The sequence below is a fragment of the Heterocephalus glaber genome, unplaced genomic scaffold (genome assembly GCF_053883595.1).
Source record: "Heterocephalus glaber isolate CG9 unplaced genomic scaffold, H.glaber_assembly_v1.0 deba00001452, whole genome shotgun sequence".
NCBI lineage: Eukaryota > Metazoa > Chordata > Mammalia > Rodentia > Bathyergidae > Heterocephalus > Heterocephalus glaber.
Window position 1 is genome coordinate 21,420,462 of NW_028258302.1, and position 21,797 is coordinate 21,442,258.

Sequence of the window (21,797 nt, forward strand, 5' to 3'; positions counted from 1 at the left end):
CCTTTTTTTCAAATCAACGAATGTTTATAAACATTTAAGTAATAATACAAGCAGAATATTAGAGGGCTTGCCTAGCATGTGTAAGGCCCTGGGTTCCATCCCCAGCACTGCAAAACAATTTTTAAAAAAGAATCCTAGTAGAGATGAGAGAGCATACCATCCATCTAATTTTTGTAAAGTTGATTTGATATACTGGAACTCATGCATTTAAATCACACACCCTGCGAGGACCATACAGAATTTATTTTGTAGTTACTTTATTCACTGTAGGCTGTAATCTTTCCTTCCATCAAACTCACCTAAAAGTGATGACTGTCACTTATCTTAAATGTGCAGATATCATTGTACGAACAATCTAGAAGCAGACAGTCCCCAAAAATGCCAAGGGCACTAACTCAGGAATTTGATTCAGTTTTTAATAATAAATCTGTATTAATCATAAAAATTCTCAGACATTTCAGATTTGTCCTATTATGTCAAGAATTTCTATTTGCATGGCAGATGTCCTATACTCTGCCTACATATTTTTGTTTAGCCAGAATATCCTTTCTGTGCCCCTCTGGTTTTCAGAGTGCATGGGGAACTGTGTCTCTACAGCAGAGTGGTCACCTTCAGTCCTTGCCGGAATAATTGGGTCCTAGTGTATGTGCTGCCAAAGCCAGCACTGGAATAATTGAGTTCTATTCGAGAAACGTTTCCTGAGTGCTCTCCAGGCCCAGGATGTAGAGCCAAGGAGGGTAGAGAGCTTGGCCTGCGCCCTGAAGATTTAGCCTAGCAATTTTCAACCTTGGATACTGCAGAATCCCTGGAGGGATGTGTTACAGATGCACATGATACTCATGCCCAGATGCCCCCTGGGTGAGGCCCACACTATGAAAATCACTGGACTAGAGTCTCAAGATAACATGGTACAGAGAGTTGCATGTGTCCAGAGTCAGAGCATTTAGGCAGCCATGGGACTCAGAGCACCTTCCTGTAGGAGGTGCCACACATCAGCTGACTCTTAAAGCATGTGTAATGTCAAGCTAGACACAAGCAGGTAAGAAGGTCCTTGGGGGCCTAGGCTAGGTGGGGCACAGGCATGAGGTAGTGTGCTTGTGAGATTCCATGTTTCTACAGGATGAGGCATAAGTTAGGAAATGATGAGAGATGAAGCTGGAGGAAGCAGGGGGCAGGACCCAGAGGTCCTGAGTGTCACGATAGAGAGGTGACACTATCTGAAGGCAGAGGGCAGCAAGAAGAAAAGAAGGGAGGCAGGCAGCCAGGCATGGTTATACTTTCCTACTTGGCATTGGCTGCTGGGGCATCGCTGTCTCATAATCCTCCTAGGAAGTCATTTTCCATTTCCTTTTCCTAGATGAGGAAATCAAGGGTCAGAAAAATCAGGTGAGCCAGCAGAGCTGCCTCCAGTCCCTTCTCCCACAGTCTCAAGCTACTTCCCTGTCGGTGTGTGTCAAGTCAAGGCGCTGGTGACTCACATAGCCACGCTGCTGGTCTCCTTGAGTGCTCCTGTTATGTGCTGTCAACATGCATTTTTTTCTTAGTCCTTGAGCTGTGCTGAAAGCCAATAATTTCCAGCCTCCCTATTTGAACTGAGTTAAGGATCATCAATTAAGGAGCAATGCAATTAAGGGTCAAAGTATATATCATCAGCTACTGTTGAGAAGGAAATTGTAATCATGAAAAGGATGATAATAGCAACAAAAATATTCCATGATTATAATATGCCAGTCATATGAATCATCTCATTTCATTCTCATCGACACCTGTGGAATTGCACACTATTATTATTCTCATTTGTTGGATGTAGAAACCCAGATGTGACAAGTATCTATGCATAGTCACAAAGTTATAAATGGTTCTAAAAATAGGTAGAGTTTGCTGCTATAACAAATGACCCCCAAATCTCAGTGGCTCACAAAGCAGAGCCTTAGTTCTCATTCATACTATGTCCATTGCAGATCGCCTATGACTCCCATATGTACTGTCCTGGTTGTGGGTTCCAGATTGCTGGTCTCTGGTCACAGTAAAAGGAGACATAGCTGTTAAAGGTGTCACCAGAAAGGACATCCCTTCCAACTACATTTCATTGGTTAAAGCTGGTCACATGACCACTCAACTCTAGAAGGTGGGGATGCACAGTGCTCCTCCATAGCTATAGGTTCCACAGCCTCACATTCAATCAACCACAGATTGACTGTTTTTAAATAATTGGATCTATATAGTATTAAATAATTGAATATGTATAGTATTTTTTCTCCTTATCATTACCCACCAAACAATACAGTATAACAATTTGAATTGTATCAGGCATTATCAGTAACCTAGAGATAATTTAAAGTATATAGGAGGGTATGTGTATGTTATAAGCAAATGCTACACCATTTCAGATAGGGGACTTGAACACCCATAGATTTTGGTATACATGGGGAGCCCTAGAACTGATCTCACAGATACTGAGGGAGGACTGTATACTCTTTCCATAGGGAGGGATAAGTCGGTATTTGGTAAATGACGGTCCAACCTATACTATGGCAGAAATCATGCCTGTGCAGGTGAAGTCCTCATGTCAGACCCCTCATTCTTAGTCATTTTCCTCTCTTCCAGTCAGCTGGATGTGTGAAGTTGCCCGGATGTGAAATCCTTTTCAATCATGGGGGTGGGGGTGTAGCTCAGTGACAGAGCATTTGTCTAGCACACACAAGGCCCTAGGTTCCATCCCCAGCAATGAAAAAAACTGAATCACAGATAAGCAGCACTCATGGTATACACAGGTTTTATTGCTGGTTTCTGCTTCTCTGAAGTGAAGCAACCTAGAAGTGCTGTGCTTTAGACCAGGAGCTGCACAGGAGAAAACTAGTGAAGTGAACTGGCAGAGAGCCACAGAGTATGGCAGCTCCCCGAACTCAAATCCCTTTCTTGGTGAAGTCAGTGAGGAAAGAGACACAAAGGAAGCAAATGTGGGTCAAGCACATGGGTTTTCTGCTCACAGGTACCTGCTACTCACAAGTGCAGCACCCAAGGTGCCAGCACAGTGTGCATTCACAATAAAAGTTTATTGATTGAGCTGAATGCAACTGTGCATGCCTGTAAGCCCAGCATTCTGGGAAGCTGAGGCAGGAGAGCCACAAATTTGAACCCAGCCTGGGCAACTTAGCGAAACCTTGTCTCAAAATAAAAAGGGCTACGGATGTAGCTCAGTGGTAGAGCATCCTGGGTTCAATCCTCAGTACAAAGAAAGAGAGGGAGAGACAGAGAGAGAAGGAGGAGGAGGAGGGTGAGGAAGAGGAAGAAAGGAGGAGAAAGAAGGAAGAAAAAGGCTAGAGATTTAGCTCAGTGCAAAGGCCCTGGGTTCAATTCCCGTACCACCAAAAGGGGGAGTGCTTATTGACTGAATAGACAGAGCGGGAACTAATTTAATCTTCACAAGGCAACTACCTTACGAGGGAGATGTTATGGTTCCATTTTATAGAAGAGGAGACTAGGGCTCAGGATGATACAGCTTTATGACTACATAAACACTTGAAAGTGTGCTTTATAGACACTCTCTGCCTCGAACCCAGTGATCTCAGGCAGTGACCTCTGTTACCTCTTCACTCATCTGTAAGGTGGAGACCACAATAAAACTTTGTCTTAGAATGAGATAAAAGAAAGCGTGAGATGTGCCCATCACGGTGGGTGGTATTAGGAAGCCCTCAGTAAGTATTAACCATTTTCCATCACTCATTATCACCAGCGCCCCTGCTGTCACCCTGCATTGAGTTGTCCAAACTCCAGCTCCCGTTCAGATTCCCACATAATGACTACTAGTCCCGCCCTCACCTCTCTTGCTCCTGATTGCCCCAAAGTGGCTGAAAGATAAATGTCTGACAGGAAAATGGGGTGCCCAGACTTCAGGCCACTCTCAGGATGCCCTTGACCCTGGTTCACTCTGAGTGCTTTCCTTTTCTAGATTTTGTAGCATTTATATTTCGAGTCTGAATGGGTCTAGCTGTTGTTCCAACCAAGGCCAGGGTCTCCCAAGTAGACATTTCTCTAACCTATCTTCAAAATGATTCTTCTGAAGGAAGTTGGTTTCCACATGTCCTAGAGGAGGAAGGACCTAACGGCAGGATGGGGGACAAGGGAAGGGGAGGGAGGCAACAGAATCTGGGGTTCTATTTTGTAGTCATTCTGGGTCTGTCTATTGAAAGATATTTTCTGTGCCTCTTGTTATTATTCTATTATTATTTTTTGTCTTTTCATTATTCAAATTGCAACCTTGTTAGGATGGATCCATTGGGTAAGTAGTGTACCCCATATATTGAGATCCCCCAGCTGGGTTTTAGAATATTTTCAGCTTTTTAAAACCACTAATGTGCCCAGGGTAACTTGGGCAGCTTACTCTGTGTGATGGTGCTCCAGCCCACCATTGACCTCGGTGTAGGGGTTGGTAGGATGGGAGGTCTCAGGGGACCATAGGGCATAGGTGGCCCTAAAGACCAACCTCTTCTCTCCCAGAACTGCCCAGGCTTCCCGGAAGAAGAAAGAAAACAGGAGGAAATGGAAGCGTTATCTCCTGATAGGCCTGGCAACTGTTGGAGGCGGGACATTGCTTGGTAAAGCCAACTGGGAATGGTGGCATGTGGACTGGGACCGTGCAGAACAAGAGACATCTCGATTCGGATGAGGGGAGAGTGCAGGGGGTGGGCTGGGAGGTGCCCCAGCAGGGACAGGTGGCCAATCAGTGATAAATATGCTCTTAGCTTGTTAGAAGCTTCCATGGAAGACAGTGGATAGCAGGTAGGACAAGAACTCACCTACACTCACCATGGGCTGCTTTCCCTGCAGGTGTGACTGGGGGTCTTGCTGCCCCCCTTGTTGCCGCTGGAGCTGCGACAATCATTGGCAGTGCTGGGGCAGCGGCCCTGGGCTCAGTGGCTGGCATAGCTGTCATGACCTCGCTGTTCGGTGCAGCTGGAGCCGGCCTGACAGGTAAGGTTCAAAACGGACTAGGGGGCAGGATCGACCAGCATGGACTACCCTAAAAGACACACCCAGGTTCTCTCCTGGGATGGCTCCATGGGAGGCACAGGAGCTCAGAGTTTGTGCACTCTGGGTCCCAGCCTTGCCAGACCTGCAGCAGATTCACAAGAACCAGGCCAGTAGCTCAGGATGGCCCAGGGCAGAGCTTGGGAGACTGGGTCCCCTCCCACCATATTCCCTGGGCTGCTTCCCAAGAGAGTCCAAGTGAGCCTGCTGCCGCCACATAGTGGGTTTACAGGCAAGTACCTCAGAGACCTGCATGCTTCCTCATGGTTCGGCAGAGCATGGCTGCCCTTCACTGACTGTCTCACCTGTGTCTGTGGCCCCTGGTCACACAGAGATCCCATCCTACTCCCCTGCTGAGAGCCCTGGTCACTTCAGCCCACTCCCACTAAGACAGTGGCTCACATGCTGAAGGGACAGGCATGAAGAAGATCCAACCAAGTCAGGACAGTGTAGTAGTGAGGACCCGGATGCAGATCCCCACCTATCCCTCAGCAGCTTTTTACTCTTCTCTGGAATCAGGTACAGTAATGCCACTTGCCTCAAAGAATTCACAAAAAGCATGCATTTTTCCCAGGGCAGGGCACACAGTCAGTCTCTGTTCTGCCCCACTCTGACCCCTGCCCCACCCCCTCCATTCTCATTCTCATTCCTGGGCCTTTAGGATACAAGATGAAGAAGCGTGTTGGGGCCATTGAAGAGTTCACATTCCTTCCTCTGGCAGAGGGCAGGCAGCTGCACATCACCATTGCCATCACTGGGTGGCTCGCATCTGGCAAATATCGTAAGGACCAGAAGAAGAGTGGGAGTGGCGGTGGGCACTGGCGGGGCTGGGCCTACAGCTGCCAGTCAGCCTGGGCTTCGTTCTTGCCTGTGTATATCTCTAGGAAATGGTGATGGGGAGCCCCGTTTTGCAGGAGAAAACTGAGGCTCAGAGAGGTAAAGTGACCATCTCACATCCATCCACCTACCCATCCACCTACCCATCCATCCACCCGTCATCCATCCATTCATCTGCCCATCCAGCCAGCCAGCAATGTTTATAGAATGTCCACCCAGCCATCCACTTATCTATCCATCCCTCCATCCATCTCTATCCCTACCCATCCATTCATCCTTCCATCTATCCATCCATCCTTCCATCTATCCATCCATCCATCATCTGTCTCAAAAGCCATATTTATAAAATATTCTACTTACCACGTGCCACACAGCAATTCAGACCCTAGGAATTCAGTGGTGGGCAGCATATTCATGGCTTCTCTCCCACGGAACACAAGGTAGAAGACAGACCAAGTAATCACAGGGAACCTTTATGGGGGCACAATAGGAGAAACACAAGGCGTTTATGGGGAAGGCTCCTGGAGGAAGTGACATTTAGACTAAGGTCTGGCTTGAAGTTAAAGAGAGTAAAGAAGAAGCAAAAAATGTATACCAACCAAAGAGAAGCATGTGCAAAGTCCATCAGTACTAAAGAACCAAAAAGAGCATAGGACAGCTGCAGCAGGGAGCCAGAAAGCAGGATTGTGGGCAGAGCCACACTGTACAGGAGCATGTGAGCTGTGGTTTGAATTTGTCCTCAGAGCAAGTGAAATGTAGCAAAGGGCTTTAAGCTCATGGGTGAGAGATCATGCCACTATGGCCATGTGACTTCAAGCAAGTCACTTAGCTTCCTTTACCTCAATGACTTCATTTGTCAAGAGGAACAGACTATTCCTGCCTTTTAGGGTTGCTACAAAGATCCAACTAAATTAGATGACTCTTGGCAGGCACCTGGTTTCTGGCTGGTATTTCACAAACATTAGTGCCCCTTCCTGCCTGCTTTGGAGGCTCCTAACCAGGGTGGCTGGGAGGACTTACACCCTGGTCCACTCACTGCCTGGCTCACCTTTGCAGGTATCCACCACGAAGCTGAGCAAACAGATGTGGCCTAGTAAGAAGGCAGGGCAGCCCAGGGAATTGCTGAGAGCAAGTCTCTGAGGTACAAGCGGGGAGGCCTCAGCTCTTCTAAATCATGCAGAAGAGAGCAAGGGAGTAAAGGGGTAAAGTGTTACCAGGTGCCAGTCTGAGTGGTGTGTGCCTGCCAGCCCCCGCCCTGTGGTCTCTCATGCTAACTAAGCTCCTGGTTCATGCCTCACCTGAGTGAGGCATTTTACCTGCACATTAGGAACAGGATGTGCATACCTCATGTAACCCCTACCTCCACTCAATAAGTTGGGGACTGTTCTGATCCTGATCTGTCGGAAGAGGAAGCAGAAGGGCCGGGGAGCAGGTGCAGGATTCAAACCCAGCTCTCCTGACCCGTAGCTCAGGCTTTTTGTACACCTGTTTTCACTTCGCCATGATGCAGAAGGGAAGGAATGTGAACAAAAATCTAGGTAAAGGAATTTGAGATTTTGACCAGTATGAAAAGCAAATCCGTTGGCTTCGTTTTATCCCTCTTTGCCCAGCTGAAGGCCAAGTTCACTATGGGGAAAGAAAACCATCTTCATTTTTCTCTTTCATGAGTGTAGTTGAGCGTGGGACCCAGGCAGAGGAGTAGTTTATGAAATAAGCCAAGCTAAAGACACTTCAGGAAGGAGGGAAAAAATCACCCATTTCTTTCTGCTGAGAGCCTTCTTGACCTCACAGACTTGCTTGCCCGTGGTAGGGATCAATGGCCTTTCCTTGGCCCATTAATCATGATTGTGTATAATCATGACAGCAGCTTTGTAGCTAACCTCTTGCCCTGAGCCCAGCACTAACTCCAGCCCTGCGTTTGCACTGGCTCCCTTCCCTCCACACTCCTAGCCGAAGTAGCACCCACACTTTACAGAAGAGAACACCAAAGCTCATAAGGGCTCCCCAGGTTGGTTACCCAGCTAGTGAGGATAGGATTCAGCCCTGTTCTGTCTGGTTCCACAGCTCATACTCATGGTCATTGAGCAGCACAGTGCAGTGCATACTTTACAGTTCACTTTTTACGCAATCTCTCCACAGTTGCTGGAAACTGCACACTGGGGCCAGAGCCCTGAGTCTGCAGCACATCAAGACTGTGCTGCCCCTGCTGGCCGCACCCGTCGAGTTTCTCAAGATGACTGTCACTTTGTCCTTAATCAGAGACAAGTGACCCCTGAGTTGCTGCAGAGCCAGATGAGGTCTTGGTAGAGGGAAGGAGCAGCTGCAGGGCCACCTCTGTGTCCACAGAGCACCCTGCACATCAGGGTGAGGCGTTTGGCTCAGGCAGGCTGGGGTGGGAAGCTGATGCTCAGAACCCAAAGGCTCTGGGGAGGCAGCTCTTGCCTTCCTTCACTGGTGCTGCTTCTCTGAGCGCTTACCGTGCCCCCGCTGCCTGGCTTTGGGAGTGTGCTGCTTGGCCCAGATGGGTATCGGAGGCCTATGCTCAACACCAGATGCAGAAATGAATGTGGGATTCCAGCCTGCAGCACGAACTTACAGGCAAAGTGCAGGCACATTGATATGTCAGAGGGGCTGGGAAGGCTTTGCTATGCAGAAGAGTGATCAGAAGAGCTTCAAGGTCAAGTGGGAGTGAACCAGGGGGGCTCATGTGAGGCCCAGGAGCTAGTGAAGAGTTTGTGTCCCTTGCCACAGGCAGAAACCAATGAGGGCGGGACCAGTGCTCCTCTGCACCAATATCCTGAAGGCTGCGGGCAACAAGAAGGGAAGCAGGGAGGTGGGCAGACTTATGCTTTCCTGCTTGATGCTGGCTGCTGTGGTGCCGCTGTCTCATCACCCCTCCCACGTCATCATTTTTCAGGTCCATTTTCCCAGGGAAGGAAATTGAGGCTCAGAAAAATGGACTGACTCAGCCAAGCTGGGCTCAAGTCACTCTTCCCTGATTTCTAGCTATTTTCTAGTCAGTGTTTGTTGAATCAAGGTGCCGTGCAATGGGACCAGAGCCATGCTTCTGATCCCATTTGACATCAGCAGTTTAATGCCAGAATTCGTGCTTCATACACACAGTAGTTCACACACTCCAGTCTCACAACTACCCACTTCACAGCTAAGCAAAGTGAGGCTCAAGGTCTTCCTAGATAATGATGTTCCCAAGGTCACCCGGCTAACTGCTTAGGAGGCAGGAGTTGGGATTTCCTCTACCTCTGCTAATGCCTCTTGTCTTCCCCGCTCGTTTGAGCAGACCCCCATTACTGACTGTCTGCTATAGTGGGGTGGGGCACCCTCTGCCATAGATACACCTGCCTGTCTTCTCCCCAGGCACCTTCAATGCCCCGTGGGCGGCCCTGGCCCGCAGCCAAGAGCAGTACTGCCTGGCCTGGGAAGCCAAGTACCTGATGGAGCTCGGCAATGCCCTGGAAACGATCCTCAGTGGCCTCGCCAACATGGTGGCCCAGGAGGCCCTCAAGTACACGGTGCTGTCTGGTAAGCCTTTTCTTGTGTGCCCACTACCCCCAGGAAGCCAGGCACCAAGCTAGAGGTGAAGACTATGTTCCTGTCTGTGGAAAGGCTGTGGTCTTTGTGAGAGACTGGTCCACAGCCAATCACATAGTGTATCCATTCACTGCTGCTGCTGCTGCTGCTGCTGTTTGACAAGCTGCCCCCAAACACAGTGGCCCAGGGTAATAATCATTTGTTACAAAGGCTTGGGAGTGGAGAGGCAGGGGCGGACTGATCTCAGCAGGGCTGCTTATGGATCTGTGGGTCAGCCAATTGTTGAAGGACAGTAGCTAGCCTGACCTTGGCTATGCTCTGTGTGTCTCCTCCTGGGGTCAGCAGGCAAGCCCGTAGCAATGGGAGGAGTTTGACAACACTGGGAAATGTGCAGGTGTAAGATAGAGACTGCGTGCATTCACTTGTACATCACAAGCAAATCACCGTCCTAGAAAGACTCCCTTTCATCTCTCATGTTCCACTTCCTCAGGCATCGTGGCCGCCCTGACCTGGCCAGCCTCACTCCTCAGTGTCGCCAGCGTCATCGACAACCCCTGGGGGGTGTGTCTCCATCGGTCCGCAGAGGTTGGCAAGCACCTGGCTCATATCCTGCTCTCTCGGCAGCAGGTACTGGGAATGGCATGGTTGAGAGGTGAAGCAAGGGCCTGACTCGAGCAAGCATGGAAGTTCCAGCAGCAAGTTCACTTGGGAGCCTGCTGGCCTTGGTGGGGTCGGTGGTCTCTGCCCTCCAGGGAAAGCCATGCAGGTGTCCTAGGATGGACCAGTGAAACCTGCAGACCGCAATCTCTGGCTGGCAATTAGATGAAGACTGAACACAGGGCCATCTGCAGCCATGGACAGGCTGAGGGTATTGAGCAGAAATGAAAGTGGCTCCTGTGTAGTAGCTTTAACTAAAGAGTTTGGGATGGTGCACACCTGTAATCCCATCTACTCTGGAGGCCGAGACCGAAGGACTGTAAGTTCATGGCCAGCCCGGCCAATTTAGCAAGTCTTATTTCAAAATAAAAATTTTAAAGGCTGAGGGTATAGCTTAGTGATAGCGTGCTAAACTAACATGTGGGAGACCCTGGGTTCAATTACCCATACTGAAAAACAAAAAGTTTACCAATAGCTAGGCTCATTCGGAACCTCTAATTCAGTCAGCAGTGAAGCCAGGGAGGCAAAGGAGACCGCACAGACACCTTGGATGGATTCCCACACACTGGGGCCAGGTGTTTCTTCCCAGACATATGAAGTTGTCATCTTCAATGGTCCAGAGATTCTGGAAAATAGGAAGAGAAATCTTCATAATATTTTTAAATTGTGAATCCGGTAAGATGGACTTACAAAGAAAATAAAAACTATCTCCTTCAAAATGAGCTTGAGTAGCCCGGGGTGGCAGTGCACACCTATAACACCAGCACTCTGGGAGGCTGAAGCAGGAGGATCGAAAGTTTAAGTGCAGCCTGGGCAACTTAGCAACGTACAGAGACCCTGTCTCAAAATTACACTTGATCTTAGCTAAAAGGCCAAGAAGTGATCCCTGTCTCAAAATTTAAAAATAAAAAATAAAGGGGGCTGGGGATGCAGCTCAGTGCAAAGGCCCTGGGTTCAATCCCCAGTGCTGCAATAAATAAATAAGCTTGAGTAAATGGAAACAAACATGTGAGAGATAGTATCAGAGATGGCTATATTGTTAGGATTGCTTTGGGCTGCAAGTGGGAGAAAACCCAAAATAATAGTGGCTTAAACAAGATAGAAGTTTATTTTTCCTAGAAAAGCCTGGGTGACAGGCACATGGTGGTATGCTGTGGTGGGAGCCCCAGGTTCATGTCTCCTCTCTGCTCTGCTGCTTATGGCCCTGACCTCCTGCTCCAGATGGCGGTGTCTGGATTCCAGGTAGCAGGAGAAAGCAAGAACCAAAGGAGAGAGCAAAGGCCCCATAGCATGTCTGTCTGCTGGCCAGAGCCCAGTCACGTGACCATTGCTAGCTGCCACAGAAGCTGGGAGATACAGTTCTCTTTCTGAGTGGCAGTGAAGCCAGCTGAAATTCAATTACTATGCACAAAAGGATCAGCAGATATCGAGAGACAGCTGGCAGTTTCTGCCATTGTGGTACCTTGCTCAAGAAACTGGTAACTCTATCCAAGTCCTGTACAGGGATCTTTGCCAAAAAATAAAAAAGAAGGAGAAGTCTTTTGGCAGGTTTGGCTGTAAGGCAAAGAATATATTCATTTCATGTGTATTCATTGTAACAAAACACATAGGGTACTGGTATTATCTCACAGCTCTGGAGGCAGCAATCCAAAATATACCCACAGGGCTGCTTTCCTAGAAGATGCCCCAGGAGCATCCATTTCCCTGGCTTTCCTGATTTCCAAAGGCCACTTTCGTCCTTTGGCTGGCAGCCCCCTCTTGCATCTTCAAAGCCAGCAGCATCAGTAGCACCTTCATCTCTTTCTCTCTGTCCCTCTGCTTTCCTTTTCACACTGCCTTCTGTCTAACTGACTCCCCCTGCATCCCTCTTATTAGGACACGTGTGATGGCAGTGGGCCCACCCAGACATCCAGGGTCATCTTGCCATTTCAAGATCCTTAAATTGATCTTCTTGCAAAGAGTGTCTTCCTTAGCAGGTTTCATATGCAGATCCCAAGGGTGGACACCCTGGCAGAGGCCTTTATTCTGTCTCCCACGGAGCCCAGACTGCTTCATCTGGTGGCCTTGCATCCAGCACACTTGGTTCTCTCTGTGGTCTGTATGCACATGCCAGACTTTCAGAGGTAGGGAAGTAGAAATGAAGGCCATGTCTAAAAGTCACAGCTATCTCTTATCTTCAGTCCCTTAGCAAGGACTCAGCCCTGTGGCTGTCCCCAGCTACAAAGGCAAAAACTGAGTCTTTGTCTGGGTAGTGGTGTGTCCAGGAAAACTTAGTTGTTCTAGTACCAAAGGATGGAGGGAAGGAAGGGCATCAGGAAATGACTACCAGTTTTTGCCACAAGATTCCTACAGGGTTCAAATGCTATTTAATGGAGGATTTTCTGTTATATAATAAATGAAGCAGAGGGAGTGGAATACATGAATTGGTGGAAAAGCAAGGAAAGGAACAGACTGGTAAAACCAGAGGGCTCCTAGGAGCTCACCTGCTCCTCCTTCTCCTTCTGTGTGGAACTGGCCCCCAGGTACCCCAGATAACTTTCTTTTTCTTTAGAGCCTTCGCCTGATAACCATCCTTTTCTACAGATTATGAGTCTAAAGATTCCTCTTAATCTCTGTATTCCTACCTTATCTTGTCATTTATGCCCCGCCTTCCACTCTAAAAACAGAACAGCTGTCCCTCCCATGTCACTCCTTGCTTTTTTACCTGTCACATCTGGGGGTACCTTCTGTCTAACCTCCCCTTCCCCAGAGGGGTCCTACATCGCTGCAGTCATTTGCCACAGGCAGAGGAGTCCAAGGGAAGGAGCTCTTGTAATTGACTGGTCCTGTCTCCCAGGGAGGAAGAGTTGGTGACTGGTAATGATTTGAGATGAAAGGGAATTAACCCAGCCAGAGGATCCCTGATGGCCTTGGTGGAAGCCACTTGGAGCGGCAGGTGCACTTCTGCATAAATGAGGGCCCTGACTGCTGATGAAAACCTCAGAACTGGGGACCAGAGTGGCATGATTTGTTAGAGGAGGAGCTGGCACTAAGAATGTACAAAGGCTGCCCTGTCAGGGCTGATGGTGTGTGAGAACTGTGTCCCCTCCAAATACCTGTGTCTTTTCCCCCCAGGGCCGGCGACCTGTCACCTTGATTGGCTTCAGCCTGGGAGCCAGAGTCATCTACTTCTGTCTGCAAGAGATGGCCCAGGAGAAAGGTGAGTCTGACTCGTTGTCACAGATGAAAGCCATTCCCAAGTTGGTCCCCCAGGCCGCAGGTTCTGAACCTGGCTGGGGTCATGACCTTTGCAAAATGTATTCCTCGTGCTTAGAAATAATAGTTAAAAGTTAATGGTTGTAGGACTGGGGATGTAGCTCAGTGGTTCCACTGCCTGCCTTGCAAGCTCAAGGTCCCAAGTTCTATCCCTTGTACCAAAAAACAAAAAGTTAATGGTTGTACGTCACTTGCCTTGCAAGCACAAGGACCTGAGTTCGATCCCTGGTACCAAAAAAAAAAAAAAAAAAAAAGTTAATGGTTGTAAAATAGGAGGAAAAAAACAGGAAAGCTGTTTGGAGAATTATTTCATTTTTTTCTATACAAAAATTAGAGTGGATAAATGACAGTCTCTCAATAATGACATTGGCCCTTTTGTCCTGATGCATGGTCTTGAGTGGGAGGAAAGGGAACAAGAAGTCCAAAATCAAGGTATCAGCAGGACCATGTTCCCTCTGAAGGCTCTGGAGCAGGCTCCTGCCTTGTCACTTAAGCTCCTAGTGGCTGCCAGTGTTCCTTGGTGTTCCTCAGTGCTCCTTGACTTGTAGATGCTTTCAGTGTCTGCTTCCATCTTCCTGTGGCATCACCATCCCTGTTCTCTTGTAAGGACAGTGTCATTGTCATTGGCTTTAGGGCCCACTCAAATCCAGGATGACCTCATCTCAAGGTCCTTATTATATCGGTGAATGTCTTTTTTTAAGAAAAGTTCTCATTCACAAGTTCTGGGTGGGTAAATCTCCCGGGAGGCCAGACACTGGTAGGAGTGTGCCACGCCCTTGATGTCATCCCTTCTGTGCCAGGGAAGCAGGGAGCTCAAGGACCCTACTGCTGGCCTCAGTGGGTACAGGCTTCAGGGAGGGTGCCAGCTCTGGACACGCTGTCAGGGAGGGGTGGCATCTCACAGCCACAGGACCCAGAAGCAAGAGAAAGGAAAATAGAGGAGCTCCAGGCTAGAGAGCAGAGGTGATGAGCAAGAAGGGGCTGGAGTGACAGCCAGAGAGAGCTCTTGCCTGTGACTTTACCCAGGGCCTCTCTGTGCCTTGGTTTCCCCACTTACAGAGTTGACCATCCCACTCTATGGAGTTGTTTTGAGAAGCAAGTGAGGTGTTCCATAGAGTACTTGTGCCAATCTTCAAACCCATGGCTAACCAGAGGCAGCACAAGAGTGTCATGGTACAGCTTTTGCCCATCAAAGTTTTTGCTGACCTGCAGCCACCTCCTCCTTGGGCAGTCCAAGCAGGGGTTACAATTGAAGCCCCCCTGCTAGCAAGCAGAGGGATGGGAATGCCTGCTGCCCCCAGACTTGAAGAAACTGGACAGTCAGGCGTTATTTTCAGCACTGGCTTTGCAAGATGGCATGGGAGAGGCCTGGAGCTTCAGACCATGGGTCATTCTTGCTCTTTATCTTATACCAAAGCATCTCCCCAATGTCAGCATGGACTATGGACACGAGCAGCTCTCCTAGCTACAAGGCAGGATGTTCACACCATGCATGGCATCAACTATAGAAGGACCAAACTGCCAGTCTGTGCTCTGCCCTGGGCCCCTCCATTCTCCATACACCCTCCTTTCCCCCATCTTCGTAGCTTTCAGCAGCCTCCTCCTTGCCCTGGTTTTATCCATGTCAGTGACAGCAGTTGGGAGTCATCTTTGTCCCATTTCCAATGGCTCTGGGTAACCTGGGAGCACCATGGGATAGGGTCCTGGAGACCTCTGGACTATGCTTACCAGGAAAATTGAGACTGGAATCAGAAGTCAAATAAAAGCCACCAAGGAAGCAGGGCTGAACCTGGGTAAAGTGGACAGCACTGGACCTTTTCTGTCTGTAGACGTTCTTTCCCTCCCAGCCATCACCAAAGGTAAAGCACTTTAATGAGTCATCCTCTCCCTTGTCCTGCACCAGCTCCTCCAGGTAATCCACCTGGGCTACTCTGCCCTGTTGGGAGGAATCCCCTGATCCTCAGTGTCTCCCTGTCCTCAGCTCTTAACCCCCTTTGTAAATGACTCAAGTTACAATCACATTATTGACACCACTGCATAATACCATTTCTTCAGTGCCACTACTTTGCGCAAATTAATAACTACACTGTCAGAATCTCTCAGGAAAAAATGGGGGCAAGACCTTTTACACAGTAGCACATAGGACTTTTACTATAAAAAACATATGGGCTAGGGCCTGGAATTTAGCTCAGTGGTTCCACCACCTGCCTCACAAGTGCAAGGTCCCAAGTTCAATCCCTGGTACCAGAAAAAAATGTGGGCTATAAAGAGGAAGAATAGGTGTATCAATCAGCTATGACCACAGAGGTGCTGCGTAACAAAACACCCCCCAAAACTCAGAGGAGTGCAACAACAAATATGTTTATGCTCAGGATCCATTGGCTGTGGTTCAGTTGATCTAAGATGGCTGTATTTCTGCTATGAAGTTGGCAGGGTTGGCTCCAGGCTGTAGGCCAGGCTCCGATCTGCTCCATGAGTATTTGTTCTGGTTGGAGTGGCATCAGCTACCCAGGATATGCTCTGCTTATGGTAGATACTAGGGTGCCCGAGCCCAGCAGACCAGCCATGCACATTCAAAACCTCTGCTTATATCACACTCACTAGCATTCTGGAGCTTATTATTGATCGCTGCAAAACCACTTCCCCAAGAGCAGTTCTCAAAGCTCTCTGATGAGCCAGGTGATTCTCTTTCTCTCTGGACCTGTTCGTCTGAGTCCCTGGAAGGCTTGGGTGACCTCTCTCGTGTATCTAGCTGTCGGGGCTACCCCAAGCTCCTCCTTGCCCTCTAAATCTCCTCCTCAAAAAGAGGCCTTTGAAAAGCTGTCATCCTCTGTGCTGTCTTCATTTTGCTCCCTTTTGTGGTCATCTTTCCCCAACCCGTGCACAAACTACCATCCCAGCTCCTTACCTGGAGTGACGTGGTCTTATCAATCAAAGCGATTCATCCCTGAAAGGAGACGGCTTGGTTCTGCCTCCAGTTAGCATAAATTACACGCTGCCTTCAGATCATTACTACCAGCCATGTCTTCACTTCCCTTGCTGAGCAAATTGAATTAATTACCATCAGCCATTTGGCCATGATCAGCAGAAGTGATGTTGCCCAGCAGAGTGTGAAGCTGGAAGCGCATGAGAGGGAAAGAGACTGGCTGATGGCCTCTCGGCGGCAGGCAGGCTCGCATGACTCGAGATGCATCAGTGCCACAGCCTTTGGGGGGACAGTTCTCAAAGCAGCATCCTCCCAGCATCTTTCCTGGTCAGTGCCCCCACCCCAGATCTCCCTGGCCTACCAGAAAGAGCATGGGTGCTGATTGGAGGCAGACTTGGGTTTGGCACCCAGCTTCTGTCACTGACTAGGCTGTGGGGTCTTGGGCCAATCACAGCCTCTCTGGGCTCAGCTTCCTCACCTGGATATTTGGCTCCATGCACCTCATGCAGTCAGAGGATTGCTGGGGCATTAAAATAGCAAGTGGATGAATTAAATACGAAAGTGGCTGGCCCCAATTTGTGTACGATCAGTAAACACATGGCTCCTCTAACATGAGGACCTACGGTGCCCAGGAACTATGGGGAGGTGTTGTATAGATAGATGTTGTATAGATATAGATAGATAGGTGTTGTATAGATAGGTGTAGTCATTTTATATCTCCTTCCCAGCCCCCTGCACCCCAAAGTGGTCTGTGAACTCCAGGTTGCCAGGGCCTGGCTTGTGCCACACTGTCACCCCAGTGTACAGCACAGTGCCAGGCACATTTGAGTATTCAGGAAGGTGGGGGAGCTTGACTTTGGGTGAGGGAACCAAGCAAGGCCCGTGTGCCCATGCATGGGGTGCATTATCTCCTTTCATGCCCTGCCCCCCAAGCCCTGGCAGTGGGCATGGCCATTCTCCCTGTTGTGCAGAGGAGAAAACCTAGGCTGAGAGGGTAAGCAGTGAGGATACCAGTGCCAGAGCCAGGATCCAGCACAAGGGCACCTGGCACTGCTGCCCTAACCCTGTGCTGCAGCGGAACTCTGAGAGGACCCAAGCCTCGGGATGGCAGGGACAGTGCGGTGGAGCTAGCACAAAGGCCATCCAGGGGTCACCAGCATGGCAAAGGTGGGGTCTTCCAATGCTCCGGAAGTGGGGAGGGCTGGTGTTTCCACAGCCAAGGATGGGCCCCGAGGTGGGATGGCGGGAGGTGTGCCAAGTTAGGGTGCGAACCTGGCACAATATCAGGCGAAGGACTTGGAACCAACTGGACGCTGGGGAAAAGGCTAAGGTCCCTAAATCATGGAGTGAATGAGTTGTCCAGTGGATCCTACAAGGGGGTCGGCACTGGGCAGCCTGAAGCCCACTTGTGTGTGCAGACACACATACATGCATTCAAACTCATACATGTGTGTGCACACTCATCCACACATGCATACTCTCACACGCATGCACGCACAGCAACTCAGCAGAGCCCAGGAGCATCGAGCGCCCACTGTTCTCTAGATCAAGTGCATATCTTCCAAGCGCGATGCCCAGGGCCCCTCTCAGGCCCACCCCAGCATCTTTCCACAGCTCTCCACCTTGCTTGCTGCGCGCCCACCGCACCCGCTGTCTCCAGCCCGGCCCAGCTCTCTCTTGGTGCTCTGCCATCTCTTTTCCCACTAACACGTTTCTCAGGCCTCACAGTGTCTGGAAGCTGTTCCTCCAGTAGTAACCATAGTGGCAGTAGCTGCAGCTGCATGAACTCATACGATGCTTGCAAACCTGTTTTCATGAGCCCCACGCAGTCCTACACTCACCACGTATAGAATGTCATATAATCCTTCCAACAAGCCCATGAGGTAACTCCCGTCATCGTGGCCATATTACAGATGAGTAAATGAAGGCACAGAGCTTAGGTAAGTTGTCTGGTTCACGTAAGTCAGCACGTGGCAAGGCAGGCAGAGGTTGTGTGAGGGCCACCCCGATGCTCGACTGCTCCTGTGTCACTCTTCCCAGCACTTGGCTGTACCCCCTCATGCCTGCTTGTTTGCCAGTCTGTCCTCCTGGCCTATGAGTAACTGTTTCATAGGAGCATAATCAAAATCACCTGCACAATTCTTTCCCCAAAGTATGCGTCCCAGGGCCCTAAACAGGAGGGGTCAGCCACCCCTATTTTAGGAATAGTCCCCTGGAAAGTCCTAGCAAGTGGTCTGTCCAGAACCACAGCACAGCCAGGGATTTAGCTCAGTGGCACCGTGCCTGCCTCACAAGCGCAAGATCATGAGTTTGAGTACTGGGGACTTAGCTCAGTGGTGCCACCTCCTGCCTCGAAAGCGCAAGGTCCTGAGTTCGATCCCCTGTACCAAAACAAAAAACAAAAACACAGAACCACAAGTGGGCAGTGTCTTGGCACAGTGCCTGGCACATCCCGACCACCCAGTGAACACATGACCCCTGACCCACAGACACTAATGCCTTCCTGGAGGCCCTGCTGAGCATATGAGCCCCCTGGCTCATGTGAACTCATGTGAACTCCTTTATGGGGAAGAAGCATGTTGTTTCAGCTGTGTGTGTCCCCAGCACTTGTCACAGATAGCCATGAATGCTTGAGGGAAGGAAAGAGTCCCTTGTACATGGGCACCATGACTCATCAACATTTTCTTTAGAAAATTCTGACGTTTCAAAGGAGACTGAGACAGGGGGCTTTCCAGTTAACCAGCGTTTGATAGGAATGTGACTCCAAGGTGAATGGAATCCTGCAGTCAAAAGTGCAGCTGGCTCTGTCCCTCTACAGTCCCTTTCCAAAGAATGAAGTCAGGGCCAGAAACTCTGAACAACAGTTTTTATTCCCTGTTGGCCTGATCACTTCCCTCATATTTAATAACCTCCTGTGACCCCAGTGTCTAGCTGGGAGGTGAGAGGCGGCTCTGGTAATTCCTTGCCTTGACCTTGACCAAGGACACTCCAGGGAGCTGTCCCTTTGCCGGCTGTGACTTATTCCAGCAGGAGCAGCACCGAGGCTCAGATCCATGGCTGAGGCAGAAGACCCCTCCCCGTGCAGGTGGCCCAATGGCTACAGTCGGTGTCATCTGTTTCAGTAGTGCCAGGCAGAAGGACACTCTTTCCACGTTACACCTTGCTTTTCCCTTTTCTTTCCAGAGAGTAAGATAGGGGCTCCAGCTGGGTTGTAGAAACAGGAAGCTAAAAGCAAAACACTGCCCACCTGCAGAGGGGACTTGAGCGCTCCCAAATGCAAGCATCTGAGCCTGCTGGAAGAAAGCTATCAGGAACTACAGCAGAGCCTTCCTCACAAGCTTTAACCTCACAAAGCAGATGGATAAAAACATAGGTGCACACTTTCTTATAAAACTGCAGCCATCAAATGATGGCCCCGTGGAAGGTGACCAAGCCTTCAATATGTGGGAACTGGGGGGACGCTCCAGATTCAAACGGTAGAAGCAGCCTTGCATGGAAATGCAGGCCCATACTAAGCACCCACAATCTGTACTGGGCATTGATAAGGTGCTGGGAGCTGTCGGCAGTATAATAGGTGGGAGAGGGCATATGGTTGGCATGGCTGTAGACCTTGTCAAAGAGAGCTTGGCCTCCACAAAGGGTCAGCCCTGCACTTCCTGTTCCTTTCTGCCTCACCCACCTGCTCCTCTCACCCAGCCTCCTCTCACCCAAGCCCTTGCCTGTGTCCCTGGGGAGGCAGCTTCCATTCTGGCCACGATCTTGAATGGACCCCTTCACCCAGGGCTGCTGTCTCAAGTGTGACCCATCCCAGCTCACTGTCTGGTTTCAGGTAGCCCTGGTTATTTAACACCCATTCATTTACCTGCACATGGAGGAGACCCTCTCCTAATTGCAGGGAAGCTGTCATTATCCGAGTTAGGAGATGTAAAAGAGGAATTATTCTAATGCATTTGAATCCAGTAATTGTTTTCTGGAGCCCCTTGCAAGCTAGTAATGAAATGTGCAATAAATCTCAGAGTCCACAGCCTTCCAGCCAGCCTCCCTCTCCTTCTCCCTCTCCAAGCTCTTCCCTCACCCTGAGAAAAACTGCCTGTAGAATTACTGTCTTCTCTTCATTTCTCTTTTGGGGTGATACTCCAGTGCTTGGGGTTTGCTGATCCAGGGGCCCTCACAACCTGGCCTGCCCTTCCCTCAGGCTCTGCTTGGTTGCTTCCTCTCAAATAGGTGTCACCTGCAACTACACGTCACTTGAGGGCAGGAATCTGTCTGAAAGACCTCCTTGAGTCCTGTAATAAGATAAAGCCAACAGAAAGCATGTGCTCTGTGAGTGACTTGAACGTGAAGTCTACTGTTGCAGGCCTTCACTGTGTATCTGTCAGTACAGGCTGCAGTAACAAGTATCCCCAACTCAGAGGTGTAACACAACCAAGGTTCACTCCTCACTCATGCTGCCTGCCTACTGTGGGTAGGCAGGAGCTGATTATAGTCACTTAGCCTGTCAGGCCCAGAAACACACCACCTCAACATGTGCCTCCTCTGTAGGGGTCAGAGATTTGTGAGTGGTGCACTGGTTTTGGGGGGTTTTTTAATGTTTTTTGCATGGAAGTGACACATATTACCTTTGCTCATGTTTTATTGACCAAAGCAAGGAACATTCCTAACATCCAGGAAGGACTGATGAGTGGGTTCCTACCATGTGTTCAGAAGGCAGAGAAGTTGAACCACCTGGGAAACAGCAGGATGGTAACCACAATGATGTATTCTTATACCTGCTAAGGGGCCTCATGGCACCACAAAAAATAGCACTAAGAAGCAGTTCCATTTCCTTAACACATACCAGAAATCCAGGCTCAGTTAGCAGCCAGAAGTACTTGGTGGGATTCTGGCCTCTATAATGAATTGTCAGCCAAGATGAGGTTGGTATTGAGCTTCAGTTTCCTTATCCCCCACTTTGCCTCCCAAGAGCAGCTTGGAGAGTAGTAGGACACCTTCACATCAAGTCAGAGAGATCTGACCCTGAGGGGCTTGGGTCAGAGCCCCAGCTATGGGTCGTACTGAGAGCGTAGAGCTCAGCCAAGGGACCTCCATGCAGCTAGGCAAGTATGGCACCAATATGCCATCCATCAAAGGGACAGAGCCAGTGTAAAGCGCTGGGTCCAGTCAGTCAGAGAGCAGGGCCAGGAAGACAGCATTAGGCCCAAAGAATCAGGGGGAGTGTCCTGGTGAGAGTGCCCAAAGACACGCGGCTGCCACTGATGGAAATGACAGTAACAACAGGAAGAGTGACAACAGCAGTCACTGGCTTGGGAAGACCCAGCCCCTTGCCCAGTTTTTGCTCAGAGTCTTATGCACATTCTTTTCCACTCTCACCCAACCTGATGCAGGTAGTTCGGCTGCCATTTTTCAGAGGGGAAGAGTGAGATGTAGAGAGAGGCAGAGTCACTTGTCCCAGAATTAGGATTGTGACATCTTTTTCCAACTCCAGAGCTCCTGTTTTATCTTACGATTTTATTTCAATCCCTCTTGATTGGATATTTTCACT

General features: G+C 49.5%; 1 protein-coding gene across 10 annotated transcripts in view; it reads left to right on the plus strand.

The window, feature by feature from the left end:
• Positions 1-21,797, plus strand: part of Tmco4 (transmembrane and coiled-coil domains 4) — an 88,970-nt gene that overhangs the window by 33,694 nt on the left and 33,479 nt on the right. For all 10 annotated transcript variants that reach the window (XM_021262952.2, XM_004850449.3, XM_021262953.2 and 7 more), the window contains 6 exons: positions 4,501-4,598; positions 4,831-4,974; positions 5,693-5,812; positions 9,244-9,408; positions 9,908-10,044; positions 13,189-13,273. In XM_021262952.2, coding sequence (XP_021118611.1) covers positions 4,501-4,598; positions 4,831-4,974; positions 5,693-5,812; positions 9,244-9,408; positions 9,908-10,044; positions 13,189-13,273 — 749 coding nt within the window. The remainder of the gene's footprint in view (positions 1-4,500; positions 4,599-4,830; positions 4,975-5,692; positions 5,813-9,243; positions 9,409-9,907; positions 10,045-13,188; positions 13,274-21,797) is intronic.